Source organism: Lolium perenne, chromosome 3, assembly GCF_019359855.2.
Source record: "Lolium perenne isolate Kyuss_39 chromosome 3, Kyuss_2.0, whole genome shotgun sequence".
NCBI lineage: Eukaryota > Viridiplantae > Streptophyta > Magnoliopsida > Poales > Poaceae > Lolium > Lolium perenne.
The window spans coordinates 149411706-149439700 of NC_067246.2; the positions used below are offsets into that span (position 1 = coordinate 149411706).

Here is a 27995-nt window from a genome sequence, read left to right on the forward strand (position 1 = left end):
TTAATCTCTCATGATGGTTTGCGAGTATAATTCCAAATGTACTTACGGTTTTGTCCCTAGCTATTTACTTGGCCAGACTTGGAGGAATTCGACATATGAAGAAGGATTTCGACGACGTCTATGCGAGCTAAAAACGTTCTCCCAGTCAGTTGTTGTAGGGTTATGACAGATGACTTGAGATCTGCGTTGTTGAAGTGATTCCGCTACTCTGGTGTTAAGTTAGACCTTTCGAGGCTACTATGTAAGTATTGGTCATGTGACCTATTTGTAATATTCTTATTCCGTTTTGTAATGGATGATGTAACTTTGATATCAGTTCGGTTATGTGTTCACATGGCACTGATCAGGGGATCGTGAACTGAGTGCATAACGGGTATTTCGGACAGCTAGTCCGGGGGTCCCCACAGTACAGGCCTTATCTTCAACTACTAGGTTCTTTAGGGTGAGTGTTGTAAAGGGCCTGTTTGCCCTTTGTAGCTGCCACGTGTTACTTGAATGAAAAGCCACCGGGGTAATTTAGACCCCTCTGTTGTTCAAAAAAGAAGATGTTGACTGTTTACTTTCTAATAACGCAACCAGTTTAAAGAGAATGGAGGTAGTATAAACAGCACGAACCAAACGTTTTCACATTCTCTCGGACAAAGAAATGTTCTTCAAATCCCGTGAGACTCAGTTTCATACAGGTCACCGTTGAACTAAAAATATTTGCAAAATACATTATATACCAGCTTCAGCTCATAGTAGTAGAAAACATTCAAGCTTGATGGGCTCAAAGATATCTTGGAGTTTGTCTCTGCACATCTCGATGCCTACCTCACACTCTGGCTTCTCCTGATCTTTCTCATGATCAATCACAGCTCACATATTTTTTAGGACATGCTGCTCAGAGAGCTTGAATGAAGGTTGCTCGTGTCACCTCCTGAAGATCCCCATCCAGGAATTCCTCCCAAATTTTGAACTCAAAAATTGGCCATTACCTCATTGGCTACACGTCAGATGACCGGTTTGCATACTCTTGAACCAATGCTCCAAAGAGCGATGGCCTTTCAATCAGGGCGGCAGGCCGGTCAAACTCCTTGGCTAGTCCTGATAACAGTGATTCACAGTTTTAGAAATGTTCTTAATAAAAAGCTAGTTCTTTTTCGCGGGTGAGAAAAAAAAAAGGCTAGTTTACTTGTCAACTTTAACAAACCCCAAATATAGTGTCGGCCGACAAGATGCTAATTTCAGTGTGGGTTTTCGGAAGAGAGGGTACGCTAAATTTCAGGTGGTTACCTGCATCTATGACCAGGACTCTGTCGCAGTCCATGACCGTCGGTATCCTGTGCGCAATGCTGATGATTGTACACTCTGCAAAGTCTTCCCGGATGATTCTCTGAATCACAGCGTCGGTTTGGGAATCCACCGATGCAGTGGCCTCATCCATGAACAGTATGTTACTGTGTTTCAGCATCACCCGGCCTAGACAAAGCAGTTGCCGTTGTCCCACACTCCAGTTCTCACCGTTGTCAACAACTAAACATGAGCTTGGACCGTCCCTATCTCCCGCTACAGTGTTAGATAGGCGATTTGTGAGAGCTGCCAGTCAACCCGCCTCGCTCGCCGGAGATCTCCGGGTTCCCTCGCCTCCGACGGCCGCCTCGCCGGCGGGAGGTGGGGGAAACCGTAGATCCCGGCCTGTACATAGCGCAGGGTTAGGTAGGCCCTCGGCCGGCGGCGCCATGGAGGAGAAGGTGGTGTCCGTGGAGGTTTTGGTGTCGGTCTGCGTTCCCTCTCGCGGTGGCGCTCTGCGGAGCTTCGTCGCGCCGCGGCTGACTTCCTCGAGGCCGCCGGTCTTCGGATCTGTCGGCTTCGCAGTGCCCCGACCGGTTCCTTGGTGGCGGGGGATCCGGATGTTGAAGGAGATCAAGGAGAAGATGGCGTTGACTCCCAAAGCGACGGCGACGACGTTCAGGCGAGTAGGGTCTTTGGGCCCGGCGATTGGCGACTTCCCGGCTGCCTCGGGGCTGGCTCCCATCCAAGGCGTGAAGCGGAGCAGCGGCAGCGGCGCGTCACCGACGGCTCCAGCGCGCTGTCCTCGTCGGGACCTAGAAGAAGGAGTTACTTGTAATTTCCTTTTTTGTCTGGGTCTTTCTGTAAGAACTTTGGGTTAATACTATCTCCTCCTTTCGCGAAAAAAAAAAACAACTAAACATGGAAATATATTAAAAAAATTGATTCAACAAAATAATTTTATGAGAATATTTTTGCATGTTAATGGAAAACATTAAGCATCTTCAGTTAGTTTGTTCATGCAGGACAGTATGGAAAATCGAATCAATGAACACTAAACTATAACTAGGGTACCTGATGCGTCAAGCTTTTCAGGTTTTGATGTCACAGCTTCTTTCAGCTGACACCGGTCCAAGGCCTAAACGTAAACAAGTTCAGGCTCTGATGATAGCAATATTTTTTGGAGATAACAAACTAAATTTAGTATTAATTGTTAAATACCTGCCAAATTTCAACATCTGAGTACTCCTGGAGCGGATCAATGTTGCTCCGGATGGTACCTTCAAAGAGTACTGGCTCTTGAGGGATGATACCGAACCGAGACCTCAGATCATGGAGTCCTAAGGTGCAGATGTCAACGCCGTCAATGATTATCTTCCCCTCTGAAGGTTCCACTATTCTGAACAGGGCCTGGATCAATGTTGATTTCCCACTGCCAGTTCTACCGACAACTCCAATCTTCTCTCCTCCGTGTATGCGTAGCGTGATGCCCTTCAGCACGAGTGGTGTGTTATGCCGGTACCTAACCTGCATATATACCATTGCACACATATTAAGATCTTGTTCAGATCATGTTTTTCTGTTTCAGGACAAGGTCACAGAATGCACCATGAAGAATTTACCTTGAGATCAATGACATCGATATCGCCTCTTGTCGGCCAGTTTGCAACAGGTAGGCAGTCTTTGATCCTCCATTCTGCCTCAGATGCTATGTTTGTAAATTGCTTTATCCTCTCGACCGAGACCATTTTGTTTTCGATGAAGCAACTCATCCATACGGCCCAGAACAACACTGAGGCCTCGTTCGGTAGCAGTGTTTTTTCGGAGCTTGGGCCGGTTTTAGCGTGTAAATTTCGGGCCCGACCAAAACACGCCAAAACACTTCTTGGATGTTCGGCAGGCCGGTTTGGGCCGGGTAGGGCCCGAGAAAACCCCCCAATACTCGTCGGGTTGAGGTGGAAACGAGACACCCCACCCCCCTCGCGTTTTCTCGTGTGAGACGACGGCTCGCAGCTCCGGTCGTCCCCGTCGCCGTTGACTCCTCTCCACCGCCAACGACGACGCCTTCCCTGCCCTTGAAGTCGACTCCTTCCTCCGTCCCGGCGTCGAGGCTTTCCTCCGCCCCCGGCGCCTCCCTCCCTTCCCGACTCCATCGAAGCTCACCACCGCCGATTCACAGATCCTCCCATCTCCGCCCTGACTTCTCTCATGTACGTCTTCTGCTCAACCCCTCTCTTGATCTAGCCTAGGTTTCAAATGTGAGTGTTAGGCCTCTAGGGTTCTTGATTCAAGCGGATGGATTTAGGATGTTTTCTTGATTCAAACTGATGGATGAAGTGACCCCTTGCGTTCTCCTGTAGAGTTGGACACTAACTCCGCAGGTGCGTCCGTGTGTGTACGTCTGTTATTGTCTCAGGTGTGGGGTTTCTTTGGATTACACAGGATAAGAAAGGGAAGTTGCTGGAGTTCTTGGTGGAGGATCAAGTGGTGGCTTATATCCACAAGGAATGAGTGGGCAGGATCTACTCAGACCAATACTCTGTTTATTTTCTGAACTTTTGTTGTTCTTAATTCGATGATTCGATGATTTTTGTGCAGAACGTATGATCAACTGAACTCTATCCTACTGTACAGGATAATCAAATTGTTTTTGTCCTTATCCCTGCATAAAACATGTTCATGTTTGATATAAACAATAAGCCCATAATATGTGATGTACTTACTCATGTCCATTTGAGTATTCTGATCCATTCTGCTCAGCGCAATGACAGTTCTTGGTGACAAGTCCGGTAATATATTGCTCCTTTGTGCTCAGGAATGATGGGAAGATGATAAACATTCTTTTAATAAACCTACGATAATTTATTGCTCCGGAAAGTGGATTATGAGCTCTGAGACCATGAGCTAAGTGTATCAATTATTGAATTCTATAATTATTGAATTTATATATATTTCTAGTGTGCTAAAAAGATCAGATTTTATTTGTGATACAAGTCTAGTTTAAACTATGAAAAAAGGTTGAATTTGTATCTATTTATGTTGAATACACTTGAATACACTAGTTTGTAAAACCAGTGTTCCAAACAGGTGTTTTGACAAGTATTTTGGGTGAAAGGGGTTTGTAGTGTTTTGGGTAGTGTTTTGGGTGGTTGGTATTTTCACCCAAACCACTCCTCAAAACACTCCTGAAAACACAGAAAAACACTGGCACCAAACGAGGCCTGAGTTGAGAGATAGACCATAGGAGAGCGAGAGACCAACAAATTCTGCATCATAAGCAGAGTCAGCTGACTGCAACTTTCCAACTCCCAGGAAGTAAGTCAAAATTGTGACATCTGTTCTTTGACAAACTTATTTGGCATTGTTCAGTGCAAAAAGTCCATCACAATTCGGTCTGCTGAAGGTTTGTAGTTGAAATTCTTGGAACATGTTTTTTAGAAAAACAAATTGTGGAATCTTAACAACACCTTTCATGAGAGGTTACTCATAATGATCATTTGTTCATCATTTGTGCATTCTAACAACATGTTATTTGTGCATTCTAACACATGATTCCGGTTACTACAATGCATTCAGAGTACATACTTATGTAAAGTCGAGAACAGCGAGAGAAGAAGTTTTACCTGGCTTGACAATGCTTTTGGGAAGAGTGACCATGAGCAAGGCTGTGAAGCAGAGAACAAAGCTCCCAACCAGCTCTAGGCGCCCGAGCCACTCGTTGGCGCCATTGTTGTGGAAGTCCATCCTCAAGCTGGAATTGACCCGGTTGAGGTTCTCCTGGAAGAAGCTATCCCCCTTCCTGAAGCACCTGATGGTCATGACACCCTGAACCGTCTCTGAGAAGTGGTGGATCACCGGAGCCTTGGTGATGGACTCGAGGCGAGTCAGCTCCCTCGATGTTGCCAGGTAGTAGCCCTGCAATCCAAATAGGAAACTTACTAAGGTGTCGGTTAAAACAAAACGTATGTATGCACCAGGTTCATTGGCAGCGGTAGCTAATAAACACCCGGTACCACATATTGAGAATGAGCAGAGGGATGATAGCGATGACCGAGGGCCACGCCACCTGGCATGTGACGATCAGCACGCTGATCACCGTGATGTACATGGACACGCTGAGCCAGACGAAGAACGGCAGGAACAGATCGACGTTCGTCTGATCTGACGAGGCCTGAAGATCGAGGAGAGTCGAAACCGTGTTCAGGATATGGAATTAACATCATCATCATCGTGTCAAAGTAACAAGAAAGACATTACGATTTGCTACGTGCGTACCCTGCTGAGGATCCTGCCGGATGGGGTGGTGTCGAAGAAGGACATGGGCGCGTGGAGGATGCTGTTGAGGATCTGCTTGAAGAAGGAATTGGCGGTCTGGAGGCCGATGAATGCCACGAGGAAAGACCGCCCCGACACGAGCACCACGGAGACCGCGGCCAGGATGGCATAAACATGGATGAAAAGCGACGGCTGGAATGTGGCGGCGTTCTCTGCAGAGGTCTCGTAGGCGAGCCAATAGTCGCTGGCCATTACGGAACCCTGCCACGCCAAGGACACGGCGATGACCAGCGCCACGCCCCACCACCCCCATGCCTCTGTCATGTACTGCTTGTACACGGCCAGGCTCACGTGCCCACTCGCGCGCTCCTCCTCCTTGATCAGCCGGGCCGACGCCTTCTCCGCCTTGGCCGCCACCACAGACACGTCTCCGTTCGACGTGCTGCTGCCGTGGCCGTTGGCGGACGGCTGCCGGGAGACTGCCGGCGCATCTCCCTTCTCGGTCACTGGCGCCGCGCTCTCGACGAGCTCCATGGAGCTGTCGTGCGCCGCGACGAGCGCCGCGAAGTCTGAGCCGCGCTGGATGAGCTCGTCGTACTTGCCAGATTGGGCTATCGTCCCATCCCTCATGACCTGCAAGTACACACGCATACGTTTGAAGTCATTAGCAAGCAATGCCCAGCTACTGCTCGAATTTGCAATGATACGACTTGGGCTTACATATATGATATCGGCGTTGTGCAAGAAATCGACTTGGTGAGTCACAAGTACCACAGTCTTGTTCTTCAGAGCACCTCTCACACATTCCTGCAGAAACATAATTAAGCAAAACAGACTTCAGAATTCAGACAATTAAAAAACATTCAGTTCAGTCTAGCTAGCGTGTCAGCCACAACATAATGTACAGTAAGTACCTTGAAGATCTCACTGCCCGTATGCGCATCAACTGCACTGAACACGTCGTCGAGGAGGTAGATGTCACAGTCCTGGTAGACGGCGCGGGCGAGCTGGATGCGCTGCTTCTGCCCGCCGCTGAGGTTGATCCCGCGCTCGCCGATCTCTGTCTGGTCGCCGAACTCCATCATCTCCATGTCCTTCTCCAGGCAGCACACCCTGATCACCTCCTTGTACCGCTCCCCGTCCATTGGCAGCCCAAACAGGATGTTCTCCTCGATAGTGCCGTTCTGGATCCATGCCGTCTGTGCAACATACGCCGTGGTGCCGCACACCTTCACCTGCAAACAGTTTCAGAACTGGTTCAGTATCTATGCATCATTGCAACAAACATGAGTTTTATTCTTTGGAAACATGATAATTAAAAATCGTTTAAAATATGTAGATCGAAGTATTGGATGCAGCAGGATTCATCACTAAAAATTCGTTAATACAGCGGTTTGATGTAATGTTGCCAGAAAGTGGAAATATTTGTTATGGTGTGGCTTGTGTACAAATGATATCCACCCGAAACATGATTGAACTTTTTTTTTTCTTTCTTGTCTAAACCTGTAGTTTTTTTTTTCTAAAAGAAATCGGAATCCCGTTATCATCTGTTTTTGAGTAAATTGCAAAGAACCACCACAATTGAGGAAAACTTAACAATCATGTACTAGAAAAAACCCTCCACAAATCACATGAAATTGTAGGTGTTTGACACGTTTGTCCCAATTGTGGTGGTTTTCTGCAATTCACTCTCTGTTTTTGGATAGAAATTCAAAGGCATGTCTTTCAAAAGTGCAACATAATTACTTTGCTAAATCTATCTGAATCTGAAGTTTTCACTTTGGCTTTTGTTTCTACAAAGCAAGGATTGTACTATACCCATGTGCATACCACCAGAATTGGTGGCACGTTTGTTTCTTTTCTGTGATTTTCATTGATCAGGGCATTCCAAATACCAATCGTGTTGTACCCCCACGATACGCGTACTGTCGTTTTTGTCGCACTATAAAAAAGGGCACTTCCATGGATCATCAAGAAGAATCATGATGAAGATCAATCAGGGCAGTATAATTAATAAGTGTCTCAGCCATCATGGGAGAGGCAAGAGTTAATGTGGTGTAGCCGTCTACAAAGCATAGGTAGAATTGGGGAAATTCAATTTGGCTCCCGGATGCGTATGCTCTCTCTACCAAGAAAATATATTTTCGAAGTGTCGAAAAATTTTAACAAAAAATTCTACATGTACATCTCCACAATATATGTGCGTACGCCAAGTTTAGAGAAAAACTGATTTTTTTGTGGTCTATATAAAAAAGAAAAAAATTATGTTGTGATAAGCCTTATTTTAAGCACCGAATTTTGTCTTTTTACACACGCCACAAGTGAAGTCGAATTTTCATGAAACAATTTTGTGGACGTGTAGCATGTGAAGATGTACGTGCAAATTTTTGTTTCAATTTTTTTCATGTTTCAAAATGTATCTAAGATGCATTTCAAAATAAAGGGATCATATGATCCCATGTGCCAAAACACCTCTCCCGTAGAATTGGTACTTTAATTAGATCCTCCATTTCATATTCTTTTCTGCGACAAAGAGTGTTCAGCAGCCTAAATGATGCATGTAATAAAGGCTTAATTCAACGTTTCAATCGTCCGTAGGTCTGCATCGATCGGTACCCGGTCGTTTGACCTGAGGCCTCGCACGTTGCAAACTGTACGACGACGGCGGTGCCCTCGCCTCTCGCTGCTACAGCGAGATCAAGCTTGATCGAGAGGCTGAGGCCTCAGGGGCTCGCATAGTTTACAGGTCCTTGATGTGACGGCTGGTGGAGGATCTATCTAACTTTCGCGCATTGGGTTTTCAGATCTGAACAAGTCTCTGTCGTGTTGAGAGGGTCTTTTTAAGGACGTCTTATTCCTAGGAATGACATATAGCTAGTTGTGTCTTATCTTTTGGATTGTTGTTCACACCCACTTAATTACAATACCGTACGGCACTCCTTCACACCTGCTCGTATTTAAAATTGGTGCCGTCCAATTCCGCGACTGGTTCTGCTTAACTAAAGTTGGCCTATAAGGTTGTTGTCGGATCCTTCTTGGAGCTCAAGCTAGCGATACTACCATCCAACGATTGGATGGAAGAAAAAAAGTATCTGGATGAATGAGATTGTGAGCTAGGGCCACTCCATGTGGCCCTATTTCAACAGCCCAGCAACTTCAGTCGATCCTGGTCAGCATCCGTTCAATACGTAGTAAGTTACAAGCATACAGCTACAGCTATACTCATTCCAAAAAAAAAAAAAAAAAAAACTACAGCTATACTCTACTTGGACAATATAAATACTTTTGCTACTCCAAGCTTTATAGGCGTGTGGTGCATGTACGTACGTTGATACGGTCCAACCATGCATCACCAAGCTTGCAGCCATATGAGTAAAGTATACTAGTAGTACGTAGTATAGTACGGTAGCACCACAGGTGGACTGTGACGGTGTCCAACTGTCCACACCAATCTGGCCAAGTCAAACATTCAGAGGCTGTTTAAGAGAAAAGGGAAGATATACTAGTTCAGTGTAACCTAGCTAATCGTTGAGTTAGAGCATCTCTAGCGGGCGCGACGCAAACGGAACTTGAGCGACCGTTTGTGTCCGCCGTGACCGGAAATGCGTCTGGCACCACCTCCAGCGGGGCGACCCATAGTGAACGGGCCGTCCGCAGAGACGCAAACCTGGCTCAAATATGCGCCAGCGTCTTTGCGGACGCTGAGCGGACACGCAAAGTGTCCGCTCGGTCCTCGCACGAGCCCGCCTGGCAGGGACACAACTGCATCATCTTCCGCGGCGCGCTGCAGCCTTTGCAGGGCCGCGTTAATGGTGCGCCTCGACTTCCACGAGCGTGAGCAGCGAGGCGGCGTTCCAGTGGCAGACCATTGAAGGCGAGATGGCGTCCGAGCCTCTTAAAGGGACGCTGCCGACGGCCATTTCGCCGACCAAACCATTGCCACATCCCACGGTATCCACCCCACCGACGCCATGGGGAAGAAATGCTGGCCGTTCCGTAAGACCAAGAACGACCACGAGTCTAGCGGCTCGCGGTCTGGCAAGAAGGCACGGGTCGGCCTATACGTCCGCGTCGACTTCGCGCGACAGCTATGGGAGGAAAACCGGCCGGTACCATGGTCGGACGCGAGCTTGCCGGGAGGGGGCTGGTACCTCAACTCGAGGCGCGTGCCGGTTCCCCCCGTGCCGCGCGAGGGCCGAGAGCGGCGGGACGAGGTGCGCCGCCGCCGAGCGATCTTGCCGCCGGATCTGCGGGAGGATCCGACGTACGCGCTGAACTCCTGCAACTGGATTTCATTCGGGTTGTGGGAGTTCGCCGCGCGCCGCCGCGCTGGCAACCTCGCCGACGTAGACTACTTCGAGCGCGAGATCGCCGCAAAAGAAGAAGAGAACGACCAGGAGGACGCGAACGAGAACGGCGAAGAGTACGAGGACGAGGACGTGACCATGACACAGTAGGACCACGACGCCGGCGGGCCGGCGTGGGATCCGGAGACCCAGCCGCCGGACATTTCCGAGGAGGAGGCCATTACCATGGCACTGGCCAACAGCGAGAAGGACGAGCTCAACAAGCTCGCTTTGTGGGACGGGCTCGCAATCAAGCTCCGCGAGTCAGCGCTCGCGCAGGGGAGGCCGGCGACTCCTCCGACCACACCGACGCGTTCCAACGACCGCGCTGCGCCTGCTGCTCCGGCGTGGGATCCCTGGCCACAGCCTCCTGCCCATGCGGCGCTACCTCCTCCACCGCCGGTGTACGAGCTTCCATGGCCAACGCTAAAGTTGATTGACCTCGTCCGCGACGACGACCAGTAGGCAGCACCTACTTTTAGCACGTCTTTCTGGCTTTTTTATGTTTTTTTATTAATGTAAATTATGGCTTCATGAAAAAAATGCTTCGTGCTGCTGGAGCCATCCTGACGAAAATGGACGTCCGGAGGATTTTGACCATTTGGCCCGACGTAGACGTCTGAAATGCATCACGCCGCTGGAGATGCCGTTATCGTGTGCATTGCTGCGCGCGGTGTACAGTGGGTGGGGCTCAGTTACTCCGTACGGAGCATGTAGCAAACACTGAAATGCTAGCTGCAGCAAACGATTCATCGCAATCGGCTACATGATCACTAACGTCCGATCTGTTTGGACGCCGCCCTAAATGCAAATTCATTGCCCAGCTGGTCCTGCAAAACAGGATTTGGACCGCCAACAGTCCTGCCTCCTGGGATGACCGCATGATGACCTTTGTGTGATGTGTAATTAGGGCATGCCTAATCCACTGCCCTAGAGGTACTACCTCATAGGTTCGGATGAGGACGTAGCCTCTTCATCAGGAGGCAACCTCTTTAGTCATAGAGTGAAAACTGAGTGAAAATATGAGAGAGAAAGAGAAAAACCTCCACGAAGGTAAGACCCCAGATCCGTTCTGAGCGGCGTGGCACCATCTCTGACGTCGGTTCGCTACTTGTTTCCGTATCAAAAGATACGAAGAAAAATCCTAACGGACGCGTTAGGTACCCGATAAAATATTACTGGGACTCGACAGATGGTAAGACCTTAAGCGGCACCTGTCGAGTTAACACCAGTATCCCGAGATCATGTCGAGGGACGTGCTCTTGAAGTAGATTTTTGCGGATTGCCACTAGAATAGTTAACTAGTACCTGATCCGTCAGATGAACTAGCCCCAATTACCATTATCCCTGTACAATATAATTGCATACCCAAAGAAATGTGATAAACTTGGCAGAGTTATTGTATGATTATAAAGTTGGAGATTTTTCCTGATTTTTCGATTCAAGCAAAATCTCGGGGGCTACTCACGTAGGCATCCCCAATGGGCCTGCCTAAGATGGTACCCGGGGTTTACTGAAGGCCCACGAGTCGAAGAATATGAAGCCTGGAAGCCCAATTAGTGTTAAGGAAAGATAGAATTGTATTAGGAATATCGACTTGTAACTGTTACGGGACGGGTCAGAAACCCTCCCGGATTCTGTAACTTGTGTGCTACGAATCCCTCGGCTCCGCCTCCTATATAAGGGGGAGTCGAGGGCCAAAGAAAGGATCGAATCTAATTTCAACGCAACCCTAGTTTCTTAATCGCCGAGTACTTTTCGGCTGAAACCTTCGAGATCTACTTGCCCTCTACTTCCAATTAAACCCTACTCTACAATACGTAGGCATTGACAAGTTAATCCCTTATCACCAGGGGGCTCCTTGCAAAATCGCCTTGTCTTCTTCCTACAGACGCACAGGTAGCTGCGTGTGGCCGCCCGCGTCATCGATCCCCGAAGAGATTCGCGTCGCCGCTCGCCGCCCATGGGTGAGGATAAGTCCTCCACGACGCCGCTCCTCGTCCATATCCTCTCTCTATCGCTCCCTCTCTCTATCACTGCGAGGCCAAAACCCTAGCCCAGCCTGGCCACCACACCCCGTCGTCGTTCCGCGCTCCGACGAGCCCCACCGATGATGCCACTGGCTCCGTCTCCTCCTGCTGCGCCTCCCCGTCAAAGGAATCGACGAGGGGAGGCTCCAATCGGCCGCCACAACCTCACCTTCCCCGCGGCCGGCGAGCACGCCGACGTCCGCCGCGGCGCCTGCATGCCTCCCCCGGCCTCGCTGAGCCTACCATGAAGCTCCTGGTGAGCTGCTGGTGCTTCTGCGCCGCTCCTCCCTCTCCCTGCTGCCCTGTGTCGGGCTCCGCTCGGCCTCGTCGTCGGTGCTGCTCCGACGGCCAATAACTGGCGGCGCCACCACGAGATGGACGCCCGCGTCAGCGCGGTCCCAACACGCCTGGCAGCGTGCCCAAGCACGCCCTGCAGCGGCGGCTCTGCTCGCCGCCGGAGCCAGGCCAGCCGTGGTCAACCACCGGCGGTTGACCCGGTGGGACCTGGTGGCTTGGTGGATTTTCTTTTTCTTTTTCTTTTATTTTGTTTTGTATTTTTTTAAAATAATAAATCATGACAGGTGGGTCCCGGCATCATAAATTTAATCATTTCCAGAATTTTAGATAAAGAATAAAAATATGATAGTGGGCCCCTATGTCAGAATTTTAATAATTACTGGAATTTCAGAAAATGAACAAAACTTGTATAATTTATAACTATTTGATTTTAAATCAGAAAATGTGTATAATATGTCAAAAGTTCAGAAAAATGAAACCTATCTACTTATGCTATCATCATGCATAGTTAAACAACTTCAATTAACAATTTTGTTACAATAACGAAACACCACTTGATGGAAGTCATCGAAATGCAATGTTTTATGCATTCAAATTCCATTTAATTTGACAATGATGTATTAGGGTTACTTTCCATACCTTTAACATGTCATATCATCATCTTTGTATGCGCATTGCATTGATGCCATGTGTTGATTGTTATTTCTCTCTTTCTAGTATTTGCATCTTTGCGACCGATAGAGCACGAGTCCGAGACGATGAAGATCGACAACACCGAAGGTTAATATTTGCCCACCGACAAACAAGTCAAGTACAAGATTATCGAAGATGCAGTTCGGTTTGTTAGGGACAAAGGCAAGCCCTAACCTGGTTCATATCTGATTTCGAAATGCTTTTACTCTGGTTCCTACATATTGCATACGATTCAACTATGTTTTATCGATAGGTAGAGTTACCCTATCTATTGCATGTTCCACCCTTGTAGCCTCAAATACCCTGATCCACTGCTCCTAGGATAACTAGGTTTGGCATGTGTGCACCGCTAGAGCCTTTATATCTTTATGCTTAGCAATGCTTAGTTTGTTACGCTATTTACTCCGGTCTTCGGACTGGAGCCATACAATGAAGTGAAACTAGCATGACATGTTGACGTGATAAGTATAGAGATGTTGATAAACATGATTAAAGGCTCAGACGAGAGGCCACATTGGGATGTGGTGGGTTGTTTCGTTTCTGCCGACTCTAGGAACCGATTTCTCGCCTCTTGAACCAAGACCGAGCGTACAACCACACGAGGCCCTATTATGATACCCTCTTGACTCACTAACTTGCTTAGTCGATTCCATGAGTCACATAGTTTGCGCGTTATCTGGACATATGCATTGCATTCTGCTTTGTGGGAAAAGGTACATAACAGGTAGGTAAGCGTGGTCTAGGTGGCTGGGGGTTGCGGCCTCTGGGGAAACCCGCCTCGTCTCACATCCTTAAGGACCGACTTCGGGACTTGAACCGTTACAATGGAACAATCCTTATCGGGTGACTCATGGTCTAGGAGACAGTAAGGTAAAGGTCGCGGTCAGCCACCCTCTGCCGGCTTTCCAAGGAAGAGAGCTTATGATCTGGCATTAAGAGTCGGTTGGCATGTGTGGGTAAAGTTGTGCACCCCTGCAGGGTTATGAATCTTTTCGAAAAGCTGTGTCCACGGTTACGGTCGACTTGGGAATGGACATGGAGATCATAAAGAACTTTAACTTGATCGTAAAACTTGGCAACCAATGTGTATTTACGGATACCTTCTCCGGGTGTTGAGGGGTGATCCGAGGATAGTGGATCGAGATGATGAAGATTGGTGGATACAATATGATGATCAATACAGATAGAGATGTCGCTCTCTTATCCCCTTTTAAAGGTTCTGAGTAGTCGAGCTTCTCCTCTCTCTTGTCTTACAAAGGAAAACTGGCTTTACGCAAAAGAAGCTCCACAGAAAGCCCGCATACCCGCTTTGCTAAAAGGTTGTACTAAGTCTTGCTGAGTCCCTGTACTCAGCTTTGCATGCTTTTGTTTCAGACGAAATCGCTCCAACAGACGGTGGGTTCTAGTCGACATCGACGAGTAGCTTGGGGTTCCCAGGTGGCAGCCTGGAATCTATGGGCTAGGATGTCGCCATTATGGTCCTGGGCTCTTAGGCCTTTTGCTATCTTGCTATGTCTAATAGCATAACTTCGCTTCCGTTGGTTGATGTATGTCAGGTCAGTGACCTCTGCTTGTAATGTTTTGGTTCTTCGCTCAGTTATGAGCTTGTATTACTTCTTGAGTCGTAGAGTCACTGTTATGTTACCGATTCTCTCACTGTAGTCTCTCGAGCTCTAGGTTAGGCTTATGTCAGACGAAGATCTGGTATTTGTCTAACCCTGATCCCTGGGGTGCCACAGGTTTTTGTATCAGAGCAGGACTGTCTGTAGGAAGCCCTTTCTACTGGTCGATGTTGAGTCTAGTGTTTGCGAAAACTATTTGAAAGCTAAAAGTATTTGCGAAAATCTGATTAGGCTTCTTTTTACTCCTTATCTGTTATCACTCTAATTCTAAGGTGCCTTACCTTGTGTTGATTTGAAAGTTTTTCTATCTCTTCTAGTCTTTCAAACTTAGGTGCCTCAAGGACATGTTGTTTCTAAACCAGTTGGCCTAGTGCAGATTTCTCTAGAGTCGTGTGTGTTCTGTGCTTCCTCTTTGTTTTGTTTTGTTTTGTTTCAAAAGAGAGATTCATTTTCATCATGATCTCTCTAGTTTGTGGGTTCCACAAAATTCTGTTCTAGGCTTCGAGGTTTCCTTTCGCCTTGGATGCCTCCTTTTTATTTGCTTGGGTAGTTTGGAAGCTATGCATTGCTTCTAGAGGCTACACTGAATACTACCTCGAAGTGTCATGTGTGTCACTCATCTAGTAGTTACTTCTTTCTCGGGTTTTAACCGTTGGACTTGAACTGAAGGTCCCCGATTGTGCTAGATTCTGGTATACGAATCTTAGTACATGAAGCTGGCCTTTAACCCAAGATCCATGCCGTTGAACACTGGTGTTAATGTTCAAACATTACAGCGGGATGGCTAAATTCACATCAAACTATTCTTCAAGCTTGTGGTTATTGTCGTGTTGTACTGCAAAGGTCTTTCCCTACCGCAACTACTGCAGAGGTTCTTTCATGGAACCAACTGGATCACGACAACAACGCTCTTTGTGAGTCTCTCATCTATGTATATAACTCTGCCACACCTCCCTTTTCAGCATAAGTTTGACGAAGTGTTATCTTGTGCATATACCTCTCAGGAATTCTGATCAGAATTCCTGGTCGTGTTCTTCCTGTTTAGTTGCTTCCAAACCTTTGTATGATAGTTAGCAGACAAGTTCTAAATGTGCATTGGTGTTTTCCAATGTATGTTACTCTTGTGGTTCTTCAAGACATTTCATTTCGGGTTTTTAGGAGAAACAAACTCCAGTACCTTGTCTATTTCTAAGACTTGGTCAAAGTGTTGTAATCCGCAGATTAAGAGGCCTCGTTAGCTTATGTTCTATTCTACCTTAGAGTATCACCCTCTTCTAGATTATGAGATCATGCTTTGTATCATGGCCCTATTTATGAAGTGATGCTCTTACATATCTTTACTCGCTCTTCCTCCGAGCTGTCCGTGCTTGGGAATGTTGGGGTGTGCGTATTGATGTGGCCCTCCGAGATTTTCTTAGAAATTCTTATTGCTTCGAAATCCAAGGACAATTGTGTCATCCTTAGCATAATTGGTTTGCCAATTACTAAGCGAAGTTTGATTGTGCTGACAAGTCCATTCGTTCAGACGCACATCTTCGGTCAAAGAGTTCGGTTAATTCCAAAGCTCTCGAGACCATATCGTATTGCTTCGTAAAGCAAGATCCCCTCTTGAATTCAGTGATATACCGGTGGTTCGTGATAGTCTAGTTGTATTCTAGAAGTATTACTATGTTGACACATGACCGTGTTATCGAGTTCATGAGTAAGTTAGTTCTGTGAACTACTCCTTTCTCCAAGAAACTGTACTGGACACCCTGGACTAGTTGATTGAGCTTAATAAACAACTTGGAGAGTTGAAGGACAAAAGCTCTATCCGACTTGATCCTTCTTAAAGGGATGTCTAGTTTTGTTCGTGTTGAAGTCAGGAAGTATCTCCTTTATGGATATGCTATCATCCCCATATTTGATTTGAGTTTGGGCTATCGTCAAATCAAACTCAATTCCAAGGACTATCTTGAGGATGTTCATACTCATGGTGTCTCGTCTGAGTATACCTTCATGCCTTTTGGTCTGACCAATATTTCTGCCGTGTTCATGTAGAATATGAATTCCTCATTGGAGTATCTTGATAAGTTTGTTATTGAGCCCATCGATTACATTCTTATTTCCTCCATGTTTAAAGAGATTCATATTGAACGTATGGCACTAATGCTGGAAACTTTTGAGAACCATCTTTGTGTTATCATGAAGTATGTGTTCTGGATGTTGGTAGTGACCTTCTCTGGTACATGTGCACTTGCTGAAAGATGTCGCCGTGGATCCGAGTAGAGTTCCCTTTCCTTTCCTCAGGAACCATCGCAAGTCAGTCAGGCATGTGCGAAGTACTCTTGAGATGGAAGGTTGTTACCTCCATTCCTTGAAACGTTCCTCCATGCACCCTGTTGTGGGTATACTCTATGGGTATATCAACGGCATGGCCTAGATCCGGCAAGCCCGGGTGGCCCATGGTTGGTGATGAGGCATGTGGCCCATCGGGCGGCCCAGTTGCTGTAGATCCCGAAGGATGAAGTCCAGCCCAGGAGTAGGAAGCCGGATCCCAACCGACCTACGGAGGAGGCCGGATCCGTGAAAGCCCATGAAGTATCCGGATCCAGCACGCACTTAGGGGAAGGCGGATCCTTGACGTACACGACAAGACTTTGTACCGTAGTTAGGCAACTTGTATTCCGGCTAGGACTCTCCATGTAAACCCTAGATCCGTGCGCCTTTATAAGCCGGATCCCGGGAGCCCTAGAGGCACAACCACAACTCATTGTAACAACGCGAAAGCACCCAGATAATTCCAAACAAGCAGCAGTAGGCCCTATCATCGTGCAGGTGTTCCGAAGCTGGGTAAATCGCGTACCATTGTCCCGTGTGCACTCCGCCCTATGGCCCCTATGAGGATCCCTCCTCCGAGGCACCGTCGAATAGGCAACGACAGTTGGCGCCCACCGTGGGGCCAGCGGCGTCTGGAGGCCGGAACCAGGAGGTTTCCGCCATGGGAAGCTACGATCACACCATCGCTGTGTGGCGCGTCCTTTACCCCGGAAATCTGCCGATCGTCCCTCCGGATGAGTGCTGGATTCCGGCTAAGACAAACCCCGTCAAGCTCTCCATCGTCCCAGTCGGCGGCATACACATCTTCATCGGGGAAACCGTCGATTCCGACGGAAACCCACTGGTAAGTAACGCTGACGCGACCGCCGCTGAGCAGGACGCAGTCGTGAAGATCCGATCTGAGATGCAGGAGCTTCCCAAGGAAGATTTCGCCTTGGATATGAAAAAATCAAAACCCACCCAAACCGCCCCTTAGCAGGAAATAAAGGTGGAAGACCAATGCAGATCCGCCTGGGTCTCCCAGGTGTTAGAGAAGCAAAGGTGTCACTTCGTACACTTCTTGGCCCATACCGCCGGAACCGCCCCTCAAGAAGCCGGAGCTGGCCCCGAGCAGGTTGAGGCACCGGAAAACAACGCTGCACCGGATCAACAGGAGGCTGTCGGAGAAAGCAGCGTTCCGGTTGAAGAGTCGCTCCTAGGCAACCTAAGCCCAATTTCCGGGGATACCCCCTCCATGGATACCGAAGAGTTCGATCGCAAGGTGAAGGAGTATGGGTACGGTGATCAGCCTGAAGTTGAATCCGCCCAATCTAAACAGGTTCTTGCAACCTTGGCGGCGCTGGATCAACATGAATCAGAGGATGAAAACACCCGCTCCGACCCACAGCCATCTCATGCAGGATCTCCGCTCTCGCGGGAACGACCGCGTAAGGAAATATTGTCCCCAGAAGAACTTATTGAGCAAGCAGGCATGGATGCAATTGCACACTCGGATATTCTCAACAAACCCATTACTCCCAAAGACGCAGAAGCGCTAGAAGCTAAGAGAATAGAGATGCTGGCCACAGCCCAAAAATTTGCCCAAACCGCAGCCGCAATGATTGACGAGAGGAAGGAAGCCACGAATTTCGTGGACAATTTTCTCAAACGCGAGCATGAGGTGGAAGAATCACTGGTGAAAGTCAAGCAACTCCCGAAGCATTGGGAAGACAAGATCACTGAGGCTCAACAGGAGGTCGATAAGATCCAGCGAGAAACTATAGCTCCCCGGAAGATCACCTTCGCAACTCCGACCGAGCAGCAGCCATTCACTACTCCGAAGGATAACATGAAGAAGGCTACGGAGATCTTGAACAAAAAAGACGAGGATATCGACATTGACTACGTCCGTACGCTCGTTGCTTTAGCAATGAAGCAGCAGAGCAAGGCAGATACTTCGCGCAAGTTGGAATCCAACCTGGAGCATTGCATCTCTACCGCGCAGAAGGACGCCTACGACAATCACCATCGTGATGATGAATCGCGAACCGGATCCTCGGAACGCAGAAGGAAAAGCAGAGAACATCCAAATCCGATCCATGTACCATCAAAGACGCCTCCGTCAAATCCGAAAAAGGGAAAGAATGCAATGTACACTGGTAGGGACAAGTACCGCAATCCCTCACCTCCGCGTAACGGATATCCGCGTCCTCCACCTCCTCGTCGCCGTAGTCCAGCCGGAAACGCCAGACCACATGGGCCTGGTGGAATCAATATCCGCGACAACATGCTACCCTCAAGGAACAGGAACAGGGAGCGAACGTCGGAACCTCGCCGGAGCCAGATCAATGATCGAGAGCCGGAGCCCAGGAGGAGTCAGAACGAAGAACGCAACCCGGAGCCTCGCAGAAGCCGAAACGGCCAGGGCAGCCAGCAACAAGGTGAAGGCAGCCATCGAAGCCGGAGTCAGCATCGCGAAGGGCGGGGAGAATCAGAAGGCGGAAGCAAAAGGTCACATTGGCCCCCTCGCAGATCTCCCTCACCACCACCTAGCGGTGGGGGCGGAGGTGGAGGCGGAGGTGGAGGCCGGAGATCTCGCTCGCGCTCAAAATCCCCCCGCAACGATTCGCGTGATGCGCGGGAATGCCTCAACGAATACAAAACTGACTACATCGGCCCAAAGTGCTTTGGCAGGATGATTCGAGAGGAACCAAAGCCAAGGATGAACCTCAAGCTACCCGGAAATCTGAAGAATTATGATGGCACGGAAAGGCCGGATACCTGGATTGAGGATTACTATAATGCAGTAACCTTTGCCGGAGGAACCCCTAATATTGCCTGCCGCATGCTTCAGCTGTACCTTGTAGGTCCAGCCCGGATCTGGCTCAGTGACCTCGAGAAGAACTCCATCTTTTGTTGGTTTGACCTGAAGACCGCCTTCGAAAAGCACTTCAGGGGCACCTACAAAAGGCCTGCCACAACAAGCGACTTGCAAGCATGTATCCAGAAGAAGGGAGAAACTTCAAGACACTTCCTCACACGATGGTTGGCATGCTGGAACGAGTGCGAAAACATCGACAATCGAACAGCCATGCACGCCTTCATAGGTGGATTGCAGAGAGGAGGACTGCTACGACACAAGCTCACTTGCTTAGTCAACGCAAATAAACTGACTTTGGATGACATGATCACCATTGCCAGCGATCACACTGCCATCGACGACGACGCAGGCGGAGATCTCCCAGCTACAGCAATTCCCCTGCATCAGCAGAAGTAGAACCGTGATAACGGCAACAACAGTGGCAACAAGCGGAAAAATCCCCCTGATGACCAGAAGAGTGGCGGATCCGAGATGGTCGCCATGGCGTTCCAAAGCGGAGGTCAAGGAGGTGGAAGAGGCCGCGGTCGCGGAGGCGGAGCCGGTAGGGGCCAGCAGGGTGGTGACGAAGTCACCGCTGCCGGATCCCGCGCCCCCAAACCTACGAAGAGTACAGAGACATGCCCTGCCTGGCCCATCTGGATCCGGCTACGGGGAAGTCCACTCACACTAACCGCAACTGCAAGTGGGTCAATGATCTGAAAAACGACCCGGAAGCAGGATACAAGCGAGCCCGGAAGCACCGCCCACGCGGCAAAGGAGGCAAGGGCAAGAACAAGGACAAAGAAGAGGACAGTTCCGAGGCGATGGATGAGGATGACGCTTCACCGAATCCCAAAGAAGGATCCGCAGCTAAACCCAACCCCTTCGTCAAAAAGAGCGCAGGCGCTTACCACACTTTCCTCGGAACCCCAACAGTCTGAGCCAGCAAGTCAGCTTTCCGGATCCTGAACGCCACAGTTCCGGTTGTGCCGCAGTACGTCAGGTGGTCGGAAGTCCCGTACACATTTGATAGGCAGGATCATCCTACCATCGTGCCAAAAGAGTGCTACGCCTTGGTTGTAAGTCCCCGCATCGACGACTTTTACTTCTCCAAGTGCCTCATGGATGGCGGAGCCAGCTTGAATATCATGTACCTGGAGACTCTGGAGCGGATGAACCTTACCAAGGAACAGCTCAAGCACAGCAACACTGAGTTTCATGGCGTGGTTCCAGGTAAAAAGGCAAACTTCCTCGGCAGCATCAGACTTCCCGTGGCCTTCGGCGATGTTAATAATTTCCGCGAAGAGATGATCACGTTTGAGGTCGTGCCCTTCAAGAGCTCCTACCACGTCATCTTCGGCAGGCCCACCTACCACAAGTTCCACGCAAGGGCGTGCTACATCTACAACAAGCTCAAGATTCCGGGTCCCAATGGTATGATTACCGTATCCGGAGGCTAAAAAAAGGCTCATGAGTGCGAGTTGGGCGAAGCCGCCTTCGCAGAGTCTGTGATATCTGGAGAGGAGCTGAAAGGCTAGAGAGCCGCGGTGGATCCGACTGAAATGCAGACCACCAAAAAACAAATCTCCGAACAGAAAAAATCCTTCAAGGCCGCGATAGAGACCAAGAAAGTCAACTTCAAGGAAGGAGACGCTACCAAGCAGGTCTCAGTCGGAGCCAACATGGACCCCAAATAGGAAGACACGCTCGTCGAGTTCCTCCGCGCTAACATGGATATCTTCGTATGGCAGCCTTCTGACATGTCCGGAGTACCAAGGGAACTCGCCGAACACTACCTCAACATAAACCCGGGGGCTAAACCGGTGAAGCAAGCTATGCGACGCTTTGGAGATAAGAAGCGCCGCGCCATAGGAATGGAATTAGCAAAGTTACTAGAGGCAGGTTTTGTAATAGAAGTTATCCATACTGATTGGGTCGCAAATCCCGTCCTTGTACCCAAAAAGAATTCTGAAATACTAAGAATGTGCATCGATTACTCCGGATTGAATAAGCATTGTACGAAGGATCCGTTTCCCCTGCCGCGCATTGACCAAGTCACTGATTCGACGGCAGGGGCGGAACTTCTGTGTTTTCTTGACGCATATTCCGGGCATCACCAGATCCGGATGAAGAAGTCCGACCAAAAGGCGACCTCATTCATCACCCCATTTGGCACTTACTGCTATGTTACTATGCCCTTTGGCTTGAAAAACGCAGGTGCCACCTACCAACGTACGATGCAGCGGTGCCTGAAGGACCAAATTGGCCGGAATGTACACGCCTACGTCGACGACATTGCGGTCATGACCCGGAAAGGATCCGACTTTATCAGCGACCTTACAGAAACCTTTGAGAATCTCCGACGGTACAAAATGATGTTGAATCCGCTGAAGTGCGTCTTTGGCGTTCCAGCCGGAAAACTCCTTGGCTTCATTGTCTCTAACAGGGGCATTGAAGTTAACACGAAGAAAATCAAGGCAATCCTGTGCATCAAAAGGCCAACTTGTCTCAAAGATGTGCAACGACTAACTGGTTGTGTTGCAGCAATCAGCAGGTTTGTTAGCCGTCTTGGCGAGAAGGCGCTACCCCTGTACAAGCTATTGAAGAAAACCGACAAATTTGTCTGGGACGAGGCAGCAGATGCATCACTTCAAGGGTTGAAGGAAATACTCTCCTCCCCACCTATCCTAGCAGCACCAGGAGAGTCAGAGCCTATGCTCCTTTACCTGGCAGCCACCAACAGAGTCATCAGCCTCGTCATCATGGTGGAGCGACAAGAAGAAGGACACAAGTATGGAGTCCAAAGGCCAGTCTACTACATTAGCGAAGTGCTTACGGAATCCAAACAAAGATATCCTCACTTTCAAAAGCTAGCCTACAGAGTTTTCCTAGGTAGCAGGAAGTTGAGACACTACTTCCAGGAGCATCCAGTAACAGTCGTGAGCAAAGCTCCACTGTCAACGATTCTCAACAACGCTGACGCAACAGGACGCACAGCAAAATGGGGCATTGAATTATCCGCCTTCGACATCAACTACAAAGCCAGGACTGCGATCAAGTCCCAGATCTTGGCAGATTTTGTCGCAGATTGGACAGAAGCTCTGGATATAAATTTGGAGCCAGAACCAGAGACATGGGTTATGCACTTTGATGGATCCAAGCAACATCAAGGCTCAGGAGCCGGAGTCACCCTGAAGTCCCCTACCGGAGAAGAACTGCAGTACGTTCTGCAGATCCACTTCGAAGCTACAAACAATATGGAGGAATATGAGGCTCTACTACACGGACTGCGCATCGCTAAGGAGATATGGATCAAGCACATCATTTGCTGCGGAGATTCCGACCTGGTGGCACATCAAGTAGCCGGAACCTGGAACGTCAGAAACTCCGTCATGACGGCTTACAGAGACGAAGTTGACGACATCGCCAAATGCTTCCTCGGGTACGAAGTCAAGTACGTCAGGAGAGACGACAACACAGCGGAAGACATGCTATCCAAGCTCGGATCCGGCAGGAAGCCAATTCCGCCTGGTATTTTCCTGGAGCATCTCCGGATACCCTCGGTGAAGGGCACTAACCCGGAAAACCCAGAGGTGGCAGTATCTCCGGCTAGAGAAGTGATGGTCATCACTCCGGCCTGGATACAGCCTTTCCTGGAGTACCTCATTGATCAAAAGTTGCCAGAGGACGAGGTCCTCGCACGATAGATCATCAGACGAGCAAGATCCTACACAATCGTTGACGGATAGTTCTACAAACGAAGCGCAAACTGGAGTATTTCTCAAATGTGTCTCAAGTCAAGATGGTATTGAGATACTCAGAGAGATCCACGCAGGGGACTGCGGGCATCATGCCGCTCCCAGGTCACTCGTTGCAAAAGCCTTTCGGCTTGGATTTTATTGGATCACAACTAAAGAAGATGCTGACAAGCTGGTAAAAACCTGCCGAGGTTGCCAGTACTATGCTACTCAACCAAACGCTCCAGCCCAAGAGCTGAAGACCATACCTATCACCTGTCCATTTGCGGTCTGGGGGCTCGATATGGTTGGTAAACTAAAAAAATCATCTCCTGGCGGTTTTGAGTACCTCCTGGTCGCTGTTAACAAGTTCAGTAAGTGGATCGAGGCAAAGCCAGTGAGAAAAGCCGATGGTGCTACGGCACTAAAATTCGTTTGCAGCCTCGTGATGAGATTCGGCATCCCACACAGCATAATCACAGATAATGGCACAAACTTCGCACAGGGAGAATTAAAGGATTATTGTGAGGACGTAGGGATACGGCTGGACCTTGCTTCTGTGGCTCATCCACAGTCCAATGGTCAGGTCGAAAGGGCCAATGGTCTCATATTATCAGGAATTAAGCCACGTCTTGAAGAACCGCTGCGACGCGCAACTGGAGCTTAGGCTGATGAGTTAGATTCTGTCTTGTGGAGTTTACGAACTACCCCTAACAGGTCAACCGGATTTACTCCTTTCTTCCTGGTATACGGATCCGAAGCCGTGCTCACATCCGACATCATCCACGATTCACCGTGAGTTTCTGCCTACAATGAAGAAACTGCTGACGAGGCCAGACAGCTATCTGTGGACCTGATCGAAGAAGCTCGGAACTTAGCTGACCAACGCTCCACCATATACCAGCAGAAGCCCCGACGCTATCACAGCCGTCGAGTTCGGAATCGCTCTTTCATGGCCGGAGACTTGGTCCTCCGCCTTCGTCAGGTGAAAGACCATAAGCTGCAATCTCCATGGGAAGGACCCTTTGTCGTTAGCAAAGTGCTTCACAATGGATCGTACTACCTTGTCGATTTCCGGGAGCTAAAGGACAGACCTGCTAACTAGTACCGGAGACGCAAGCGAGAGGATCCGGATGACATCTATGACGAAACAGATCGCCCTTGGAACATTGCACAGCTACGTCCTTTCCACACTTAGCAAAAAATTTCCGAGTTACATACTCTGTAATAGTTATAGATGATCAATGAAATAAAGCTTTTGGTTCACTTTTTGAGTCTTTTACCTCCTTTACTTGTTCATTTTTAGATCGTGTATGTTTTCCAACTAAAACCGCAGAGCTGGATATTTCCGCCTAGGCGTGTATGAAAGTTGTGATTTTCAAAAATCGTCCCCTAGGACGTAAGCTTAAGTTTTCTGGTGGAAATATTTTATGTTGCGAACTCGTGGATTCCTAGTAGCGATTTCCGGCACCTTGGCTGGGGGCTTGTTTCCGCGGTTATTGACGGATTGCCATTGGGCTTCGTCGCCACTGGCGAGCGTTTCCGGTTAAAGGTCTTCCGGCTCGCGGAAGGTCAAATGAGTAAGCCGGAAAACATAGAAATCAGCACTTGCTTTCCAACAAAACGAAACATGCAAATAATATTAACGGATAGCAGGATAAGTTGTTTCCGCCCATGCATACGTGTTTCGTCCCTAACTACTTAAGAATTTAAAGTTATCTTACAAACCCTCTCGGGGCCAAAATGATGAATTGTTTTTTCCATCTTTTCCGCAGGAACAAGTTTTTACTTCTCCTTAGCCGGAGAAGTTTCCACATCAACATCAGCCTTTTCTGCGTCCTCCGGAGCTTCCTTCTCTGCGTCTTTGGCAGGAGAGGAGACATCTTCGTCGTCTTGTTCTTCATCTGCAGCAGGAGTTGCAGCGCCACCTTGGTCCTTGGAGCTTGTCCAGGTGTACTGGCTTCCGGATTGGGCAGGCCTGGATTCCGCCTAGCGCTCCTTGAGAAGCTCAGCTTCGAGGGGCTCGTCGGCAGGAAGAACCGCCTTATCATAAAATTCATCATGGCGAATTCTCCGGGCAATGCGTGTGTCGTAGCTACTGACTGCATCCAGAAGTGCGTTGACGTCCGCGTCCGGAGGAACACCAACAGTTAATTGGTCAAGGTTAAGCTCCGGGTTGTGCGCTAAGCACATGGCCAAGGACATGGTAGCTGCGCCCCGTGCCGAAGAAGCTTGCAGATCCACCACCAGCTCCGGAAGCACATCCATCCTCTTGATGAGCTTGCGCACATCGCAGGTTCGGCTCTTCTTGATATTTAGGTTGTGGCAGATTTTCCTGGAGGCGGAGATGAGGTCTTTGCAATCTTCTCCGGCTAGCTGAAGCAGGTCATCACGCGGGAACTGGCTCCGACGCTCTTCATCATATCCAAGAGGATCTGAAAGACACAATTTTTGATAAGTATAACAAATTAAGCGCAACATATGCACTACTCTATGAGCTTCGAGGCCATACCCATAAAGTCGGAATTCAGCAGGTCCCAGCAGTTCTCCGCTGTCTCCATATAATTCCGGAGTCCTCCTAGCTCCTTCTGCTGCTCCTTGATGGTCTCACTGTCAGTCTTCCTCTTGAGCTGGAACTCGCCCTCTTTGCGGATGAGCTCCGAGCTTTTCTCAGCAAGCTTTTTCTCCGCCTCGGCAAGTTTTGCCTCGAGAGTTTTCTGGGAGGAGCGCAGGGTTTCAAGCTCGGAGGAGGCTGCAGCAAGGGACGAGGATGAACCTATTCAAAAGATATGCAAACGTTAAGTTTGAGATGCGGAACATAACCTACGGGCAAAGGAGAGTCGAAACCAACCTTGGGCTTCCGACAACTGCTTCTTCAGATCTGCATTCTCCTCTTTGTAGTGTTGGATCTTTTCCGCCTGGCTGAGGGTAACGCGGCGCTGAAGAGCAATGTTTTTATGCAGCTCAAAATGCAGAGCCTGCTGTTCCTGTAAATCCAGTCAGTGCAGGAGTGAGTTCCACAAGTATTTTATGGTTAAGTCTTTCTAAAGCATTGTTGCCGAAAATCTTTCCGCCGTAATGCTTGGGGGCTGCCACGACATTTAAATCTTCCTTTAGTTTGAGTTTTCTCTAAGTATCTAGATGCTAACTACAGTAGTTTCCGCCTAAATACTTGGGGGCTACTGGGGAGTTACCTTCCGCTTGCAGATAAGCTTGTCCAAGAACTGGCCGGTTTCCCTTTTGAAGTCGTGGATCTCCGACGTCTCGGCGTCAGGTTTGCCCCAGGCATTGTTCAACATAGAGTTGAGCAGATCTTGCTCCAACTCCCATTTTTCCGCCTCCGTTAGTTTGTTGAAAAACTTTGTGGCATAGGCTTTGGGGTGGAGGTAAGATCAGCCGGATCTCCAAAATTCTTGGGGAAAACGACCATATCACCAGTTGCGGTTGCAGCTTCAGCTTTGCCGGAGGAGGTGACCTCTGCTTCTTCACGGCCTTGTGCTTCAGCTTCTTCAGGGGCAGGGCCCTTGCCGCCGGAACTTTCTCCGCCCGCTCGGTCGCTACTAACCAGAATTATCTCCGGTGGAGTGGATGCAGCAGGAGCAGGCGATTGATCCGCGGGAGGAGGAGATGGCTGTGGGGTAGCTGGGGGGGCGCTTGGCGGAGCAGGAGTGGCAGGACCAACGGCTGGGGACTTCTTCATGTATTTTGTGATAGGTTCTTGCACATTGGTCCGCGTAGTGGTGGTGCTCGGATTCCTGCAAGCAGGCAAAGGAAAAACATAAGTAACAAAGCTTGTCAAATTTGAAAGACGCACGGTACTCGGAAGCTTACATCGCGCCCGAAATGTTGGGGCGTGAGCGCTTTCCTGCTGTCATCAGCAGCTTAAGACGCTCACGCTCCGCCTTCTTGGAGTCGAGCGGAGGCGGCTTGGTAACCTTGGGCTTCTTGACGGAGGCCTCGCCGCTAGCTCCGGCTTCAGAGCCGGAAGCTTTGGCGCGGGGACGCTTTGAAGGTCGAGGGGCAGCCTTTCGAGGCGCTCGCTCCTCTTCCTCCTCAAGGTCCTCCGGATCCTCCTCCGCCGCGTCGCCGCTGACTGGGACTCGGAGTATGGTGCGCAGATCCTCCTCCGCCAAAGTATCGACCTGCGAGGTGGGTTAGAAGAACAAGTTAAAACACTTAGAAAAATTGAGAAGTTGAAGAACAACGAAGAAGCAAGTGCTTACCGGAGGACATTGGTCGTTCGTCTTGATGTCTTTAATCAGTTCTGGGACCTCTTGGCCCCAGCCTATCTTCACCAGCTTCTTGAATCTCCTCTTGAGGGAGTCAGCCGGAAGATCATGGCGCGTCACCCGGAGAGGATCGTCCGCCCCAGTATATGCGCACACCATGCGTGCGTTGTAGCGCAGAGGTTGGATTCTCCGGGAGAACCAGCTAAGGGTCAGCTGGGCTCCGGTTAGTCCATCGTTGACCAACCAGGAAATCCTCCGGGCCGCCTTATCCAGTATCGGAGTTTGAGCGAGCGAGGGGATGAAGCTCCAGCTAGCCAGTTCTTCTGGGGGCTTGTT

At 49.2% G+C, this 27995-nt stretch overlaps 1 protein-coding gene across 1 annotated transcript; it reads right to left on the reverse strand.

The window, feature by feature from the left end:
- Positions 1-579: 579 nt before the first annotated feature.
- On the reverse strand, positions 580-6799 carry LOC127327161 (ABC transporter C family member 4-like). The gene is made up of 11 exons (XM_051353937.2): positions 6462-6799; positions 6268-6354; positions 5548-6180; positions 5279-5443; positions 4896-5187; positions 4494-4538; positions 2895-3064; positions 2494-2799; positions 2347-2410; positions 1276-1515; positions 580-1086 (listed from the first exon to the last, which is right to left on the reverse strand). The coding sequence occupies exons 1-11, from the start codon at positions 6690-6692 to the stop codon at positions 986-988; spliced, it is 2334 nt and encodes a 777-aa protein (XP_051209897.2). The 5' UTR covers positions 6693-6799; the 3' UTR covers positions 580-985.
- Positions 6800-27995: the final 21196 nt, after the last annotated feature.